This window comes from Ambystoma mexicanum, chromosome 5p (genome assembly GCF_040938575.1).
Source record: "Ambystoma mexicanum isolate Mex_15411 chromosome 5p, UKY_AmexF1_1, whole genome shotgun sequence".
NCBI classification, from domain to species: domain Eukaryota; kingdom Metazoa; phylum Chordata; class Amphibia; order Caudata; family Ambystomatidae; genus Ambystoma; species Ambystoma mexicanum.
The window spans coordinates 203,502,995-203,519,644 of record NC_090930.1 but is presented as its reverse complement, the minus strand read 5'-3'; the positions used below and the strand labels follow the sequence as shown (position 1 = coordinate 203,519,644).

At 44.5% G+C, this 16,650-nt stretch overlaps 1 protein-coding gene across 1 annotated transcript in view; it reads left to right on the top strand.

Annotated features, from left to right (window-relative positions):
• The window catches only part of COL4A5 (collagen type IV alpha 5 chain), a 568,084-nt gene that overhangs the window by 292,364 nt on the left and 259,070 nt on the right, over positions 1-16,650 (top strand). Inside the window, exons 23-25 of the mRNA XM_069612627.1 lie at positions 360-412; positions 584-772; positions 15,151-15,319. Coding sequence (XP_069468728.1) covers positions 360-412; positions 584-772; positions 15,151-15,319 — 411 coding nt within the window. The remainder of the gene's footprint in view (positions 1-359; positions 413-583; positions 773-15,150; positions 15,320-16,650) is intronic.

The window sequence follows — 16,650 nt, the reverse complement described above, 5'->3', positions numbered from 1 at the left end:
CACATTCCTTCCACATACTATCACACTCATGTCCACCCACATACTCTTAACTCTGTCTCCTACTATCACACTCATGTCCACCCACATACTCTTAACTCTGTCTCCTACTATCACACTCATGTACACTCACATACTCTTAACTCTGTCTTCTTCATTCAAAAAAGTTTGGCAACTCACAAGCAAGGCAATGAATCAATTCTGGGGTACAATCATAAAAGCTCTTTTTTTTCTAAGGCATGGCAACACCCCTTCTTTTAGAGTCCTAAGCTACTGTTTTCAAACTCTAATGGGAATGCCTGTATTCAAAAGGGGTTTTCTTTGTGTAATTCTCCTAAAATTAATGTTTTTTTCTTACCCAGGACAGAAAGGTGATCAAGGCCTCCCTGGTCCGTCAGGCCCCCCAGGATCTACGGTACGCAAAACATATCTTGGGCCCCATATCGGAGTAGTGTAAATGAATTCCCAAGCATCTTCACTGTAAAAGGACTGCTGGGGGGATATTGATAACCAGGCAAGTTCAGTTGGCTAAAATATGGACCTTTCTCAGAAATAAAATAATATATTTTTCTTCCATTTTCATCAGGGTCTTCCAGGCCGGCAAGGCCCCCCTGGCACACCTGGTTACAAAGGTGACCCTGGGGATTCGTTTGGTGGTGGAATAAAAGGGGACCGAGGTGATCCTGGGTTTCCAGGACCTGCAGGAAATCCCGGCCTTGATGGAACTCCTGGACGAGACGGCCTCCCAGGATTTACCGGCCCAAAGGGGGAACCTGTAAGTTCATGATTCATTATAAAGTTATTTCTTGGGGATCTTTGGACTACAGGTCATAGAATTGAATTCTGCTTCATCGCAAGGAATTCGATGAGTGTCCTCATAGTTGATTCGACCTGGACAATCTATTTAATTGCTTCTACAGTTTTTATATTTGGAATGTGTAGTCATTGCACAACTATAAATATTACACATCATTGGCTTTGTACTGTGACATTGGAGGAGTATCTATGTTGGTTGCTTTTGGTCCATCAGAAGTGTGGGATACAATCACTAATGAAATGCTGCTTACCATCTGAAAATGTGACATAACTTACTACTGGAAATTTGCTATTTTTTGTACCACACCACTTCATGGGTCACAGAGAGAAGGTGGAGCGTACACCTCACTCTCTGTGACCTCACACATAGGTGTTTCAGCAGTTGGTAACTCTCCAAAATCGCGGAAAGCCCTTAAGGTGAAATAGATGTTTAATGCTTTCAAGAGCAATAGAAGCAAAGTGTTATATTGTGTATTATATCTCATTCCCCTGATTGCTGGATGCATGGTGTGGGTGTGACCTCTTGAGAAAATGTTGGGTGCATGTTAGAATGTTTATGCATGAAGAGGGTTCCAGAATCGGGCAGTTGAATGGAGATAGCCTGGGTGGTGGGAGCCAGTGAGTCTCTATGGAGCTTACATGAGATCTTATCAATGTATCGGAATAAAGGAATTTCATATCAGCTTTCCTGATCTCCCAAGCATCCTTCATTATGGATGTATACTAATTGACCTTTTCACAATTGACCGTGTGAGAATTGACCTTGGGAGAATTGCCCTAATTTAAAAGGTCAATTAGGATATATATGCGGGCGGAAACCCCCTGCCGCCCCACACCTAATCCCAAAAAAACACAACCCCCCACCCAATCCCCTTATATTATTTATAATCCAAAACCAACCCAATTCATATATAAAATAACTAAAATAATATAAAGGTCAATTGTGCAGAAGGTCAATTAGGACCACTGTAATTAGGTTAATTAGAGCAAATGGTCAATTGTAAAAGGTCACTTTGGTTAATACCTTCATTATAACACTGGCGACAAGGTGAAGAAACTGGACCCAGGAGTGCCGAAACCTGGAGTAGAAAGAGAAAAAAGGAGTCATCTGCTGCACGGGGTGCAGGAAGAAAAGAAGACTGTAGACTCATTGCCCCTAAAAGTGTTAACCCACCACCTAGGGCGCAAGGCAAAGGTGCTGGTGTGCTGAAAAGCGGTCCCAGGGACCAGCAAAGGTCTTGGCTGACTTCAGAGTGAGGAATAAAGACATACCCAGAGCACCCACACTGCTGAAGAGTTACTGGCAAATGGTATGCTGGCCAGAAGATAAAGTGCCCTGCCCATTGCAACAACGGCTTAAACCAGCAGCACGTGAAGCCTACTGCTATCTGAAGGGCTGCCGCTAGAAGTCAAGATAAGACCCTTCTCCCTGGAAGCTAAGGTATACCTTGGCCACCCACGGGGCTGCCAAGATATGGGCTGGTGTGGCGCTGACCAGAGATGCCCAGCCAAGGGCAAGGGATTGGACTAGTAGTGCTGCTAGTTGTGGTTGTATTACAACTGCAGAACCCAGGACAATATCTTCCAGGGCAAACAGAGGAGCATCCAGGGCTATAAGAGGAGTGATGGTACCAGCATTATGGAGGCTACCAGTGCGATGGTGGCAGCCTCTACACTTTCTGTGAGAAGTGCTCTGCAAACGTAGCGTGGAGCGGAATCGCCACTTACCGCTCTCCCATCTACTGCCTGCCATGACGGTTGCCTGCAGGAGCTCTGCTGTGCCTCAAGGTCCCTACTGTGTGATGGTGTCATCACAGCAGCCTGAGGTGGTGTTGATTGTTGGAAAGTCATCACTGTTCGATTCCAGGACAGAGGGCGTTCTGTACTAAGCCGGCTTTGCACATGAGAGAAAAGAGAGGGCCTTCGGCTGTGCGCCAATGTGGTGACGAATACAGACATCTGCGCTTCAGTGAACAGGGAAGTGTTTCCTTCCTGCCAGTTTGCTGACCACGCTGCAAGGATGGCTGACGGTGATGCAGAGGAGAAGGCAAGCAACAAAGAGATGCAGAGGTGCTGCCGAAATAGAGTGGTGACTGGGGTATACTTTTTTTCCCTCTCTCATTCTAGGCTCGCCTGCCACCTCAGTAAAACCCTTTCAGAAAATGCGTGTTCAGGATTTGCCACTTCTATTCACGTTCTATATTTACTCGGCGCGCATTCTTGTGGCTCCAGCATGGCTGTTACAGTCACAGCATGCCTTTATCGTAAAGTGTGTGCCCACTTTCATCGTTAATCGGTGTGTTAGGCAGAATTGCAGGCAGTACCCTCTGGGAGCACCACACACAATTAGGACTACAGGTGTAAGCAAAAACCAACCTTTGATATGAGTCTGTACCACACACTTTTGGTAGCGAGCTCAGCAGCCAGGCTTATCTCAAGAGGGAATGTGAGCAGTAGAAGAAGTTACACAGAAGTATCACAATGACAGTGGTTCAAGTAGACACTTACACTCAATGTTTCTTGGTAAAAAATACTTAGACATTTATTTACACAGTCATTTAGAAAACTTTCACTAGTAGAAATCAACTCAATAATAAACACCAGTATACTACATTAACAAACTCTAAGTTATAAAGACAGTTTGCGCGCCCCTGAAAAAGGAGCCAAATTGCACTTCAGTACTTTTCAATGGGAACAAAAAGCATAGGTTTGTACAAAGGGTTAGAAAGCACTTCTTTTAGATATTGTAAAGGTTCAATGTACCAGGAGGATCGGTTCAATTCAATAGGCCAGGCCAAAGTCAATATTCTATTGTTCTTAGATATGACAGCACAGTTCTGGTACAAATGGAGAAGTCTTTGGAAACGTTTTTAAAATAGTTCAGACGATAAAGCAAGATATGTCGGGTCACAAGCTGATTAGGCCTGCGAGTTGGGAAAGTTTCACGAACTTCCACCACGAGAGTTGGGATCTCTCAACCAAATGGCACAGTACCTTAAAGTGGAGCAAAAACATGCAGCTGAAGATGTTGGTTCCTGGCAGGTCCTGCAGGTCTCGCTGTTCCTGAGCCTCAGTCGTGGGGACAAGAGGGAGGACGTCGGGGCACTCCTGCACTGCACGGAATCGTCATCGGAGCAAACAAAATGGCATCACTTCAGCTCAAGTATCTGTGGCTTCCAAACACAAACTGGTGTCCTTCTCCCTGGTTAACCTTAACCAGCTCCTAGAATGGTATCCAGGCGTTTGCTGAGTTGATTGGTCCCACTAACTCAAAGGGAGAGGCTGTCCTTGAAGGAGCTTCTCTATCAATTGGAGATCTGGCAATTCGGGGTTACAGCAGGGCTTCACCGGGCAAACCAACAGTCCAGTGGTTGCAGCATTCGTCCTCTTCCAGCTCGTCTTCGGTTCTTTCGTTCCAGTGGTTGACTGTGCCTTCCAGTCCTGGAGACTCAGCTTTTAAACAGTTTTCTCCCATTCATTCCAGCCTAGCTGCCACTCACCCTGCAGGGTGGCTGTCCTTGCGGGACAGTCAGCCAGCAAATCATAGTGCATTTGGGTCTCCTAGGAGACTAAGCACAGGGAGTTTCGGGCACCTTGCTCACTTCTGCCCACCCCAGACACTCAGACGCCATGGGCGGACTTCAGTCCTGAAGCCTGCCAAAGGCTCACAAACAAAGGGACCAACCCTGGTTTGGCACGCAGAGTTACCTTTCCACAAAGAAACAGCGAATAAAGATGACCGGAGTCTGTTTTTACAGATGGGTCTTGGGCGCCATATTGAAAAACATGGCGGCCCCGATTATTAGCTACCGGTGTTCGCGGTTGGGAAAAATCATGGTAGTTTGTTATAAAACCACTGCCACCAGCCATCTCAATGGAAAAGGGTAGCTTTTGAAAGGAATATAGTTTGTGCTGGGTCTGCAAATTTAAAAAGATTAGTAAAGTCAATTTAACTTTACATTCTCTGGGGAACAGTAGTTCATCCCAGAGAAGGTATTTAAACCTAGGGAGTCCAAGGCACACCCCTGCGCCACTGCACTAAAAGTGCTGTGCGACACAACAATAAGAAGATGATGCCTTATGGGGCTATCTGAAACTCCATAACCAAAGAACACAAGAGTAAAGAAAACACACATCAAAATACCTGAGAGAGTGGGAAAAAGGCTCAAACTCTCTCCAGGGGAAAAAAAACAAGCCCTCAAAATCCAGCAAAGTTGCTGGGGGTCTCTAAGGTGAAGGGAAATGAGCACATTTCTGAGAATTAGAACTACTAATGTATGATAGGTGATTGGCTCAGCATGTCATTAGAATACTTGCCACAAGTGAATTTGAACTAGTGGTCTTGCTTAGTCAGACTTATGTTGGCCAATGTGCCAGTGTCAAAATATAGTGTTTTATTTGACAGAGGGGTAACGCTGTGGTTGCTGAGCTACATGTCTGGGAGAACAGAATGCATTTAACAGAGAATTAACACCTTCTTGAGGTATTGCAGCTTACTGTCTCCACCTGCGACAATGGACTTTTAGTAAAGCTTCATCCATCTCAATTCTATAACATATAGTTGGGCATATGCCTGGCTGTTGGCAATGTCATGTGAATTGTTTAATTAATAAGTCATAACATTTTAAGGTTTTACAGGGTTTAGCGCGGCTGAACGCAGAAAGGACTTTTATGGACTAAAACCTGTACATTTCATTTATATGCTCATTGAATTCTCGTAATTAAAAGGAAATGAAGATATTGCAAGAATGGATGTGTAGGGAAAGACAGGGTAATGAGTGGTATTGCTTTATCGCTCCTTGTCATGGTGTTAGGCCGTGGCACTACGACTATATACCATTGCATTTTACTTGTCTCGAGAGGATAGCTCAGGAGCAACGTGCTCGCCTTGGCAGCAATACTACACAGAGCAACACAGGTTCGATTCCCGGGTCCCCGCTTAGAAACCTCTGGATATTAAGTGTATTATAAATAACTTATCATATCATATCATTTCAAAGTTTTTGGCAAGAAGGCTTTTTAGCCTCTTGTTACTGAGGTTAGCAATGCCTGCTACGCAGTGCCTTGCTTGTCCCTTTAGTGGTTCTGGTGTACTATCTTCTTGTCAGAGATTGTAGGGTTTGGCAACGTGCCCTTTGGGCTCCATTTGGGTACACTTTACAAGTCATGTGTTGGATGGTCTGCATCGCACTTTGTTTTGGACTTTCCAGCTAGTCGTGGTGGAAAATGAGACAAGGGACCACCCATATGGTACTTGTCGTACAATTTGTTGTGTCCAAGTTGAGGTTTCGTCACACATGTGTGATGTTCCATTGTTTTGGACTTGCCAACTGGAGGTGTTGGTAAATGAGACCAGGAATCACCCAATGGGTCCAGGTCGAACATCTGGTTTGGCAACAAGTTGTTGTATCATGACATTGTAATCGTTAGCGTCTCACCAGTCGTATTGAAGGTTAGGGATGGAGTTTTTGCCAATTACTGAATACATTACGGGTTAACATAATGTCATTTGCCTGGGCGTTATATATCTCTTTAGAAAGGTGGAGCTATTGCAACATTTTGTTTGGTTTTGAGGTGTTAGCAGGGGCTATCTGTCATTGTAGTGGTGTTTGACCCTACAACATGTGTATGCGTATAAGTACTATTAGCCCACCCACAGAGTACATTGTTTTTTTATTTTTTGTTGATGTTTACTCCTATCAGCATGACAGAATATGTTGGTCATGCCCGTGTGCATGGGAACATTTGAAAGTAGGGAGATTTTGTTTTTCTCTCTCCCTGGTCAGGTTTGGTCAGATTATCGTCTGGTGTAGAGGATGCTGCTGTTGGAGAGCACCTGCTGTATTTCCATCTGGAGTTTGGTTGTAATCCAAACATGGTACACAGTGTTTTCACCCATCATGTACGTGGGCTTTGCTTTATTTCTGGTTGACCAGATTCCATCATTTTACGGCTGGTTGTTCTGTTTTGCTTTCCCTCAGGGAGTAGATGGTTGTAAAGCTGTGGTGTGTTTTCCATCTGCCTGTTTTTTTTTATGTTGAGCAACCCCAACTTGACAATAATTCGTTTAATAATGGGAAGTGTGGGTGATGTTGAGTGTGGATGATCTATATATGTGTGGGTTGTAGGCGGTATGAGTGAACGTACTTCACCCTTTGTTTGCCAAGGAAAGTGAGGTGTGTTGTATTGTGTATCCTATCTCATTCTCCTGGTTTCTTGATGCATGATGTGTTTGTGACCTCATTTGTGACCTCATTTGTGTTTGTGACCTCAAAAGAGAATGTTGGGTGGATGCTGAATGTTTATGCAGGAAGTTGAAGGGAGGTAGCATGAGTGGTGGGAGCCAATGAGTCTCTATGGAGCTTACATGAGATCTTCTCTATGTAACTGAATAAAGGAATTTCATCCCAGCTTTCCTGATCTCCTGAGCCTCCTTCATTATAACATAAAACCAATGATTCATGATTCTATTCCGGATACATTGGCTTTGTTAGGGGAGTTTTCCGAAAGTCTACCTGGAGGTGAGACTTCATAAAACTATCCCTTGGTATATAGGCCCCAACTCTTAGTATATGTCTGTACTACCCAAAGGTTTGGTAAAATGCCAGAGCAGCCAGGCTTATCTTATGAGGAGGATGTGAGCTGTAGGTCTGTACAGAGAACTTGGTCAATATATTAGCTCAAAGAAACATTTACATGCTTGAAGTTATAGTAAAATATGCCTTTATTTCATGTACACAAGGTAAGGTAAGTAAATACTATTTTGGAATAACCAACACATAATAGAAAGCAATAGCAACACTTTTTCAGGTGACTGCCTAAATAGTAGTGGCTTGCACCCACAATAGTTACAGAGAAATGACACCAATGACAGTTCCACTCTTAAAATAGTAGTGGCTTGCACCGACAGTTGCTACAATAACATTTAGTTATAAAGTCACTCAGACAAGTGTCTATTGGAAGGAAAAAGAGTTATTCAACACCATTGCCAGACGTTTATACTTTAGTAAAACTTTTCAAGGATTATAGCACTTTAGCAGTCCATTGCCTAACTCAGATTTCTCCAAAGTCTGTCGTGGAGGGATGCAAAAGTCATGCAACTGTAGAAAAGGCAAAGGTTCCTCAGGATACTTTGTTATTTTTAAGAGAAAGGCTGTGGTAGAATAAAAGTTAGTTGTAACCTTGCAAAGGACTCCCTACAACCGCACAAGCTGTTAAGCCGGAGCAAAGGATATTGGTGAACACCCAGACACCTAATGTCACACTCCAGTCACACTGGAGCGACTATTTAGCTCCAGCTAAGTAGTACCTTTAGCCCACAGTAACTTAGGTCATTTGAAGAAAATACAGTTGGCTTCTTTCCAGCAATGGACCCAGTCTCCTGTTTCCTCAGTCTTCGTGAAGGGATGTTGCAGCAGTAGTCGGGAGAAAGGACCCTCAGCAAGGACTTATATGTTATGAAGTCTTGCTTCCCTCCATATCTCTTAAAGGCATCTGTGTTACACATTTGTGGCATTAAGCACTCGGGGTGCAGTGTTGTTGGGGACCCTTTTATATTTTTTTATTTTCCCTAAAAACTACTGTTCTTAAGGAAAGAGGGATACTTTGTATCCTTCCTAAAACTCTAACCTATGAGAGATTAGCACACACCACCTTATGTGGAGTGCTAAGGGGATACCTAGTATCCCCCTTCTCTCTGCTCCTGTGACTTTTTGGCAGTGGATGCATTCTACCAACTTGTGTGTTATTTTCTACCGCAGACTGCCTCGTTTATGCAGAAAAGGGTCACCTATGTTCTAATATGGTGGCTCCTTTCTTTTGTTGCCATTCTTTGTGTGGTTGTCCTTTGTTAGCCCTTCTTCTACCATTCTGGGAGAGGGAGGTGTGAATGTGAGGTTTGCCGTTGGCGGGAACCCTCTTGTGTCCCTGCCTAGGCTCCAGTGTGTCTGCAAGGACAGGAAGCATGGGAAGATCCCTTGTCTGATGATGTGCCTGAAGGGAACCAGTCCCTACTGGGGGGCTGGTTGTCCTGGACAGCTACCCACCCCTTCCTGTAAACTGCAGGACGAGTTTGCAGAGGATGAATGGGAAATCCTGATAAAAGATGAGGTTCCTGCGGCAGAAGGCAAGTTGACCACTGGAACAGAAGATCCGAAGCAGAAGATGACCAGAGACACCGGCAGACCCTTCCAGTAACCACAAAGAGACCAATGCTGTCCTGACCCCATTTTCAAATTGACAGAGGAGCTCCGAAGAGGACTCCGTCCATTTGGCTGGTGAGACTAACCAACCATAAGATGACCTGTGGAAGGAGCCATCCCCCGACGTGCTGTGACCTTCCAGGGCTGCTAACCCTCAATACCAGGGGACCTCCAACCCAATTGTAGTGCATCATCTTCCTGTGAAAAAATCTTCCCAGAACTTTCGTGAGCTTCAGTTGGACCTCCAGAGACAAGATCCCCTTCCTAAAAGTCCCCTCAACAGAGTGCAGCACTGGAGAATCGAGGCGGATTGACTGGGCAGTAATCGTTCCTTGCTGTGGGTCCTTTCTCTCACTGCTGCTGTGACATCCCTTCCAGAGTCCCTCCTTTTGTCACCACAACCAAGGAACAGGAGACCGGGTCCACCGCTGCTGCACAGGAAAGAATCCACTTGCATCTTCTTCGGCACCCCTCAGGTACTGTGGGGCTCGAGGTAGTACTTACCTCAAGCCAAATAGTCGCTTCTGTGTTATGGGAGTGCTGCATCCGGTGTTTGGGTGTTCACCCATTCCGTTCTCCTAGGCCTAATGCCTGTGTGCCTGTGCACCCATAAGGAGTCCTTTACAAGGTCCCTGATAACCTTTTATTCACCCAAAGCATCCCTCTTGAAAGTATTTGAAGTAACTTTGTCTTTTCTGCTGCCACACATCACTTTGCACCCCTCCTCAACTGACTCTGAAGAACTAGTTAGGGAATGGACTGCTAAAGCATTGGGACCAGTAGTACATTGCTATTAGTGGCTCTGAATAACCATTTTACCTTACAGCAGAACATTGACTGAGTGACTTTAATAAGTGAATTGAACTATCATTGAACTCTGCTCCTGACTGGTACCTTCCATCGATATTGGTTTACTCACCTGAACACGTGTTGCTGATGTTTTCTATTGTGTTAATTAGTTTGAATAGTACTTACATACCTGAATATAACTTTGCCTTGTGTATATAAAATAAATGTCTATCTTACTATAACTGCAAGTGTGTGAGAGTTTCTTTGGGCTAATGCATTAACTGTGTTCACTGTACTTACCTACAGCTCACATCCTCCCCATGAGATCAGCCTGGCTGCTCTGGCATCCTACCAAACCTGTGGGTAGCGCAGGCTTATATTATGAGTTGCGGCCTGTATACCAAGGGATCGTTTTATAGAGTCTCACCTGTTAGTAGACTATAGAAAAAATCCCCTAACACTTAGGTGCCACCATTAAGTGAAAACGATTGAATTGGAGTGCAGCTAGGAGGGAAATGACTTGTATGGAGGGACACGCAGCTTGTAGGTACTTGGTTATTTACCCACCCATTGGCTTCCCATGGCCATGCTATTCCCTGTGGCCATTCTCACCCACTACCTGCCCCTTGCTCATCAAAACACACCCTCCCGGGATCTCTTTAAGCTAGCACTGTCAAGTACTAAGTCAATGTTTGGCATTCCAGTGCTATTTCTAAGCAGTCTGAGAGTCAATGTTGCAATTGCAGCTGTAAATGTGCGACTGAAATGTCTTAGCCAAGTGTACCGGTGCCACTTCATTTATATCTCTTCCATGCTCTGAAGTCCAGTTTAAAACACGCATTGTCCAAGCCAACCATTTTGCCCTGTGTAAAGGTACTGGATGGGCATTTATCAGGAACTGCTATCAAATTCCCCACTAATCACAGTTTCCAGTTGTTGCCATTTTGTGTCCATGTAGTTTCATTATGGCATTGCCTGCGTAATGTTTATCCCATGAAACATGCTTTCCCGTGTGCACTCCCACTTGGTCTGGGGGTGCTACTCCAAAGGTCCTTTGGTGAACCATATGCAATGAGCATTGGCGGGATTCATGTCCTTTATATCCCTGCATGCGCACCTTGCACAGACAGGAGAGGTACTCCATGCTCGTTCCATAAGAATGTTTCGAAGATAGCCCAGCCATTATGCTAATCAGTTCCGAGAACTACATTTGAAAGCGTGCACAACCTGTTTCGACTAGTCCCATCCTGCTGATGTTTTTGTTCCCTGAATTAGTTCATTCTCTTCCTTCTCAGAAATGACTGATCTGACGTGTGTGCTTGGGGAGGGGAGGCATCAGTAGAAGTCTCTCTGACCACAAGCATAAGGTCAAAGATCCTAAGAAACAAAAGCTAAAAACATTGGACGTCCCATAAAATGGGATGACGCAGAACTCTCAAAAATGTAATTCTGCCCTAACAATGTTCCTGAGCCAAGCCTCTGAAACCTGCAATATGAGAACCTACCATTGGATCCTCGGCCGCAGGGTGGTAGTTAGTCAGATTTCCCATCAATGGTGCCCTGTATCCAGTAGTAGTGGGGTTCTGGCAAGATTTCCATCATACCCTACTTTTTAGGGCCTGACTGAGAGATGGTTGGAATACTGGCCAAGAGCTCTGGCAGATTGTGCGGGTAGGGGGTAGTGTTGCACCCGATACAAGACTATGAAGAGAGTTGGATCCTGGTGCAAGAGGACCACTACCCCTGAGCACCTCGCAGGTTTACTATTGGGTCGCAATACTTTCATGGGTCTTCCATAGGGCATGTTAGACCCAATTCCGGTTTCCCTTCTTGGAATGATTAACATTAGATGTGATCAGTCTCTGCCCTATACGATTCATGGCTAAAACAACAAGGGTCTACATTTGCAATATAGTGCCTTTTTTACTCCTAAATGGAAACATTTCAACAATGCTATCACTCTTTTTGTTCAGCAATTATTTATCTTTACTCTATTGTATAGATAATATATGATCATTCCCGTCCCTGTGAGGGGTCAAATAACCAGAGGAAGACAGAAAACTGGAACAATAAGGAGATTAGTCTTCATTTTGATATTAGAGGAAGAGAGACTTTCAAAGATATTGGAGAAAGGCGAAGTGAAGGAAATGCAAAGGCAAGGAACACCAAAAAAGAGGATCTTACAAAACCAGGAGAAGGGGAGCCAGGAAGTTGGAAGTGAACGGAGTGAATTAATGCAATGGATAGCCAAGAACTAGCGGAAGATTCTATATTAAGGCTGAGAAAGCCACTCTAGGAGAAGGGAGTCATTCTCTTTGGCTTTAGTTGTTTTGTCTTAGTGGTAGGGTCAGCGTCGCTTAGTTTTGGACCGAAGATCGACTTTCTTTTTGATCTTCACAAATATACCATGAGCACCCTAGTTAGTTTTGTTAGGCAGGGAAATCCATAGACATGTGATACTGAGGCATTTTAAAAATTATTTGAATAACGAGATTGTTGAAAATGACAAGTCCTGGTCTGTCTCCTCCTTCTGACCTGTCACATTTCCTATAATTGCCAATCTGCTCGCCTATTCAATCCAGCAATGAACCTAACTATGCTTTGGACCTCTAGACCAGGATGTGGTATCTACCGTTAAAGCTGGACATGTTTATGGCACATAAACTGCCCCTCGGCCCATCTCCTTACCTGCATCTTTCCAAGCTTGCTGAGGCACTATACTCCATTAAGGCCTGTTGAGGCCTCATGCAGAGGTTCCCCTCTGATTTTCACATTCAGCAATGACTGTCAGCACGTGCAGAAATCTGCACAATTTGGAATGTATTGCTCCACCGGCGGTAAGGCATGCAGAAATACCACATGCAATGTTCTAAAAAGTCTTTGCTATGAGTTGTTGACTGTGTCAAATGAAAATCGATCCCTATTTGAGGTGCAGAGGAGGAGGTACCTGTCTTCTCCTCAGTCCCCACCCCCTTGCCACCATCATATTGGGATGACAGACGAAGAGCAATGACGGGAAACCCACGCCTGAATCCTTGCAATATTCCTGCACCTCGTCGAGTATATGAGAGACGATATGCACTCAGACAACCCTTCAGAGTGTACCCGCAAGCTGACATAGTGGTGGAAAGTTACCAAGAAGGATGTACTTTGCCAAGATGAACAGAATGGATGTGCGCTAAACCAAAGTCCGACCACAGTAAAAGAATGTCACAAAGAAGATCTATGTACCTATGCTGAAACGATCTGAAAATACTTAGGAATGACAATGTAACTGAAGCACTAAGAGAAACATGTACCCTACGATACAGTAATTATGAACACAAAGAAGAATTACGTGACTCACTGGCCAATAACTGTACGTATGCTGAAACCCAAGGTAGAAAGAATAAATAGAAGCTTGCTTAGGAGAGGTATATATTTAACGTTTAGGACGACCATCAGAAGAAAATGGATGACGGCTTATGTCAATCAACCCAGCTACCTCAAAATACGAGCCCAGCATCTTAAAGTGAAAAGATGATAAAGAAGTTGTTTTCCCTTGCAAAATAGAGGAGTACATTGGCTTGAAACCGTGGATGCTTTTTTGAGAGACGGAGGGAAAGCACAAAGGGAGTCTAACGAGAGGACGATGTGCGAGGACATATTTCTCAAGGTTAGGAGCAACATGAACATTTTTACGGATATCAAATATTGGACAATTTAAAGGGCATGAAGTTTATATGGGATAGAGTGAGCAATTCTCTAAAGGCCAAGAGGAGCAACTGCACCCAGCATAATTGAATGAAATGGTGTTAAATGCACTATCGACATGGGCAATTTCATGGTCTCGAAACACGGTATGGAAAGCTTGCAAATAACAGCTATTCATTAAGTCTGAAGCTAAGATAATGGTGTGCCTACACCCCCTCGAATGTCCTGAGACAGTGCAGACTGGCAAGGTCAGCCTTCAAACAGAAGACACTGGCATAAGGCTTACCGATGAGAGAGGTTAGCCTAATGGTGAAAGCAAGGGGAGAACTGACGTATCTCCACGCACTTGGTTATCGTTTCTATGTATGTGCTGCTAGCAAGCCGAATGTCCAAGGTTGGATTTGGGTTGCCAACCAAATAGAAAAGTCTGCCATGCGCTTTTACATCCACGTGTATAGAAGTAGCTCAGGGTGTGTCTCACAGACAAGAGGCCACCAAAGAGGGATTAACACGTGTACTATCTATATGTAGACATGTTCCCCTAATCCTATACCCCCTCGATAGGTTCCACGGTTTGCCACGTAGGATGACGTCATAGATGAAGCATCTAGCATTATATAAAGTACAGATGCTCGAAAAGACAGTGTGATCCTGCATGAGTCGATTGGCCCTGCTTTACTTCGTTGAAATTAAAGCAGTATTTTACCATGTCATTTGAGTCTGTCCGGTGATTTGGTCTGAGATATTTTATTGGTAATTCCATCCAGCACACAGACGCTTTAGGGTGCTAGAGCACAGTGGGGTGGAAATATAAAACATCAGTTGATCTTATTGCTAGGCCCTGTGTACAGTAATGCACAGGAGGGTCAGTAATGCACTTTCTGGGCAGTACACAGAAAAAGTTGCCATGGAGGTGCCCAGGCTTGCAGACATTTTGGTGGTTCTTCAGCAGATTGTACACCTTAAGCAGAAGGGATGCACTACACAGACATTTGGGCCTCATTACGAGTATAGCAGTGCAGTCAAATCTCAGGTAATGTGGTAATTCCGTTACTGCCGCATTACTGTCAAATTACTCCACGAACTGAACAAAGAGTTTGGCGGTAGTCAGGTAGGATTACCTCCGGCTGATAGTTGGAGCCAAAACTTTCCACCGGCAAAAATCAGTGGAATTACCGCCGGCGGAAATTCTGCCGAAATCCCTCTGGAGTCCAATGGGCTCGAAAAATGGGGATTTACGCCACCCTACAACCACTTCTAATGCGGCAGTATATCTGTGGGATTTAGTGGCAGTAAGAGTTATTCCGGTTGGCGATATTTTTCGGCAGATTTGCTGACAAACTCATAATGAGGCCATTAAAATGTGTATTCCCTTGCCATGGGTGCGGGGAGTTATAATGCATACCTCATGGGGGGCGGGGTTATGCATTTCACCTCATAATGTTGCAATATTTACCACTGGGATTCGCAGGAGGAAAATATCCCATGACTTCACTTTTTATGCATGTCTCTTAATATTTTTCACATTTTCTGATGACGTTGTTTGCCATTGATTTTGCTTCGCATCCCCAAAGCTCGATTGTGGTCTTGGCCAACTTGGCTTCACTTCTCTTATCGTGACCTGTTGTTAATACATCATTTTATTTTCTTGCAGGGAGGGTTTTCCTCGAAAGGGGACCGAGGTTTTCCAGGTGATCCAGGCCAGCCCGGTGCCCCTGGTGACAGGGGCCCAGCGGGAAATCCGGGCTTCGGCCCACAGGGCCCTCCTGGTGAAAAGGGTGTTCAAGGAGTATCAGGCCTGGAAGGTGCTCGAGGAGTGCCAGGTTAGTTTTTTTTTTTAACATGTTGTAATTCCCACTGCTTAGACAGTGCTTGAGAGAAGTTAGTTATGCCATGTTTGTGAAACCCAGTGACCTCCATTTGTGTTGCAGTATGTGACACATATATGTTTGTTTTGTAATTCTCTCTTTAGTAAAATTCACATGACGGCCTATCTGTCTATTATGTTTTGGATCAGTTTACAAAAAACCCTTTTAACTTTGGGTCCACCAAGTTCACTACAATAGGATCTGTAACTAAGAGCACCACGTTCTTAAAGATTTGGGCATACTGCCACCCACTGGACAATATCAGAAACGCTACCAAAAAATTCATCCTAAAAAGCTGATTTCTTTTGCGCACAGGCATCGCTCCCCTCAGTACTGCCTTCATTTGTGCTATTTTGAAAAGACGAAGCCAGCTTTGAAATGCCATTTGGCATTTGATAGAGGGCATTGTCACCAAGGATAATTTCCAATAAGGTGTGGCGGTGGGTATGGCGTTGTGGCTGCTTAGAAATGCAGAAATTGATTTAAATTCTTTTTGGCTGGATCAGATAAGGTTATTCAAGGGGGTTCCGTCAAGCCTGCCCATGTCGGTTTCCAGTAAAGTCCCCTTTAAATATCTATTTTTAAAAAAATCTCAATATCACCACTAGAGGGCAGACTTTCCCAGATAATGGTTACGATTCGGTGTAATGACAGGCCGTGGCCAGTGAATTTGCACTTCTAGTGTACAGATGCTGCCAACAGCAGAGATTCTGCTTCCTTTTTGGGAGAACTTCTAAAATTCCATACATAAAAAATTGTAGACATAAGAAGGCGTGAAACTAAAGCTCCCAGTTGGGGAAGCCCTTCTAGTGAATCTTGCAAAGCCCAGTCTGGAAGCAAACCTCTGACAGTGTTACAAGACATGTGACTTCTCGAGAGACCAAGGGGACTGGTGGTTCGGTGTTCCCTTCCTCTAACCCGGCAGCAATGTTGGGTAGCAAGCCTCAAGGACTTCCTTACTTCCAGAGAAACCTTGCTGCACCTCCCTGCATTGAATGAGCATAAAGGCAGGAGTACTGGACACCGTCAGTACCTATATGCGGCCTCTCATTACGGAAGATAAGAATTAGAGTGACATTTCCAAAGTGCGTTGGGACTCTGCAGACTCAGAATCCTTCTTTGACTGAAGGGAACTCTTCTTGAGTTGTCTTTGGTGTCTGAGATTTCTCCTCCTCTTCTGTTTCGACCTGGTCAGGGACGTCATTTCACCAAAATGGCAGTGGTAGCGGAAGTGACATCACATGACCCTTGAACCCCCTGATGACATCACAGGAAGTGATGTCATT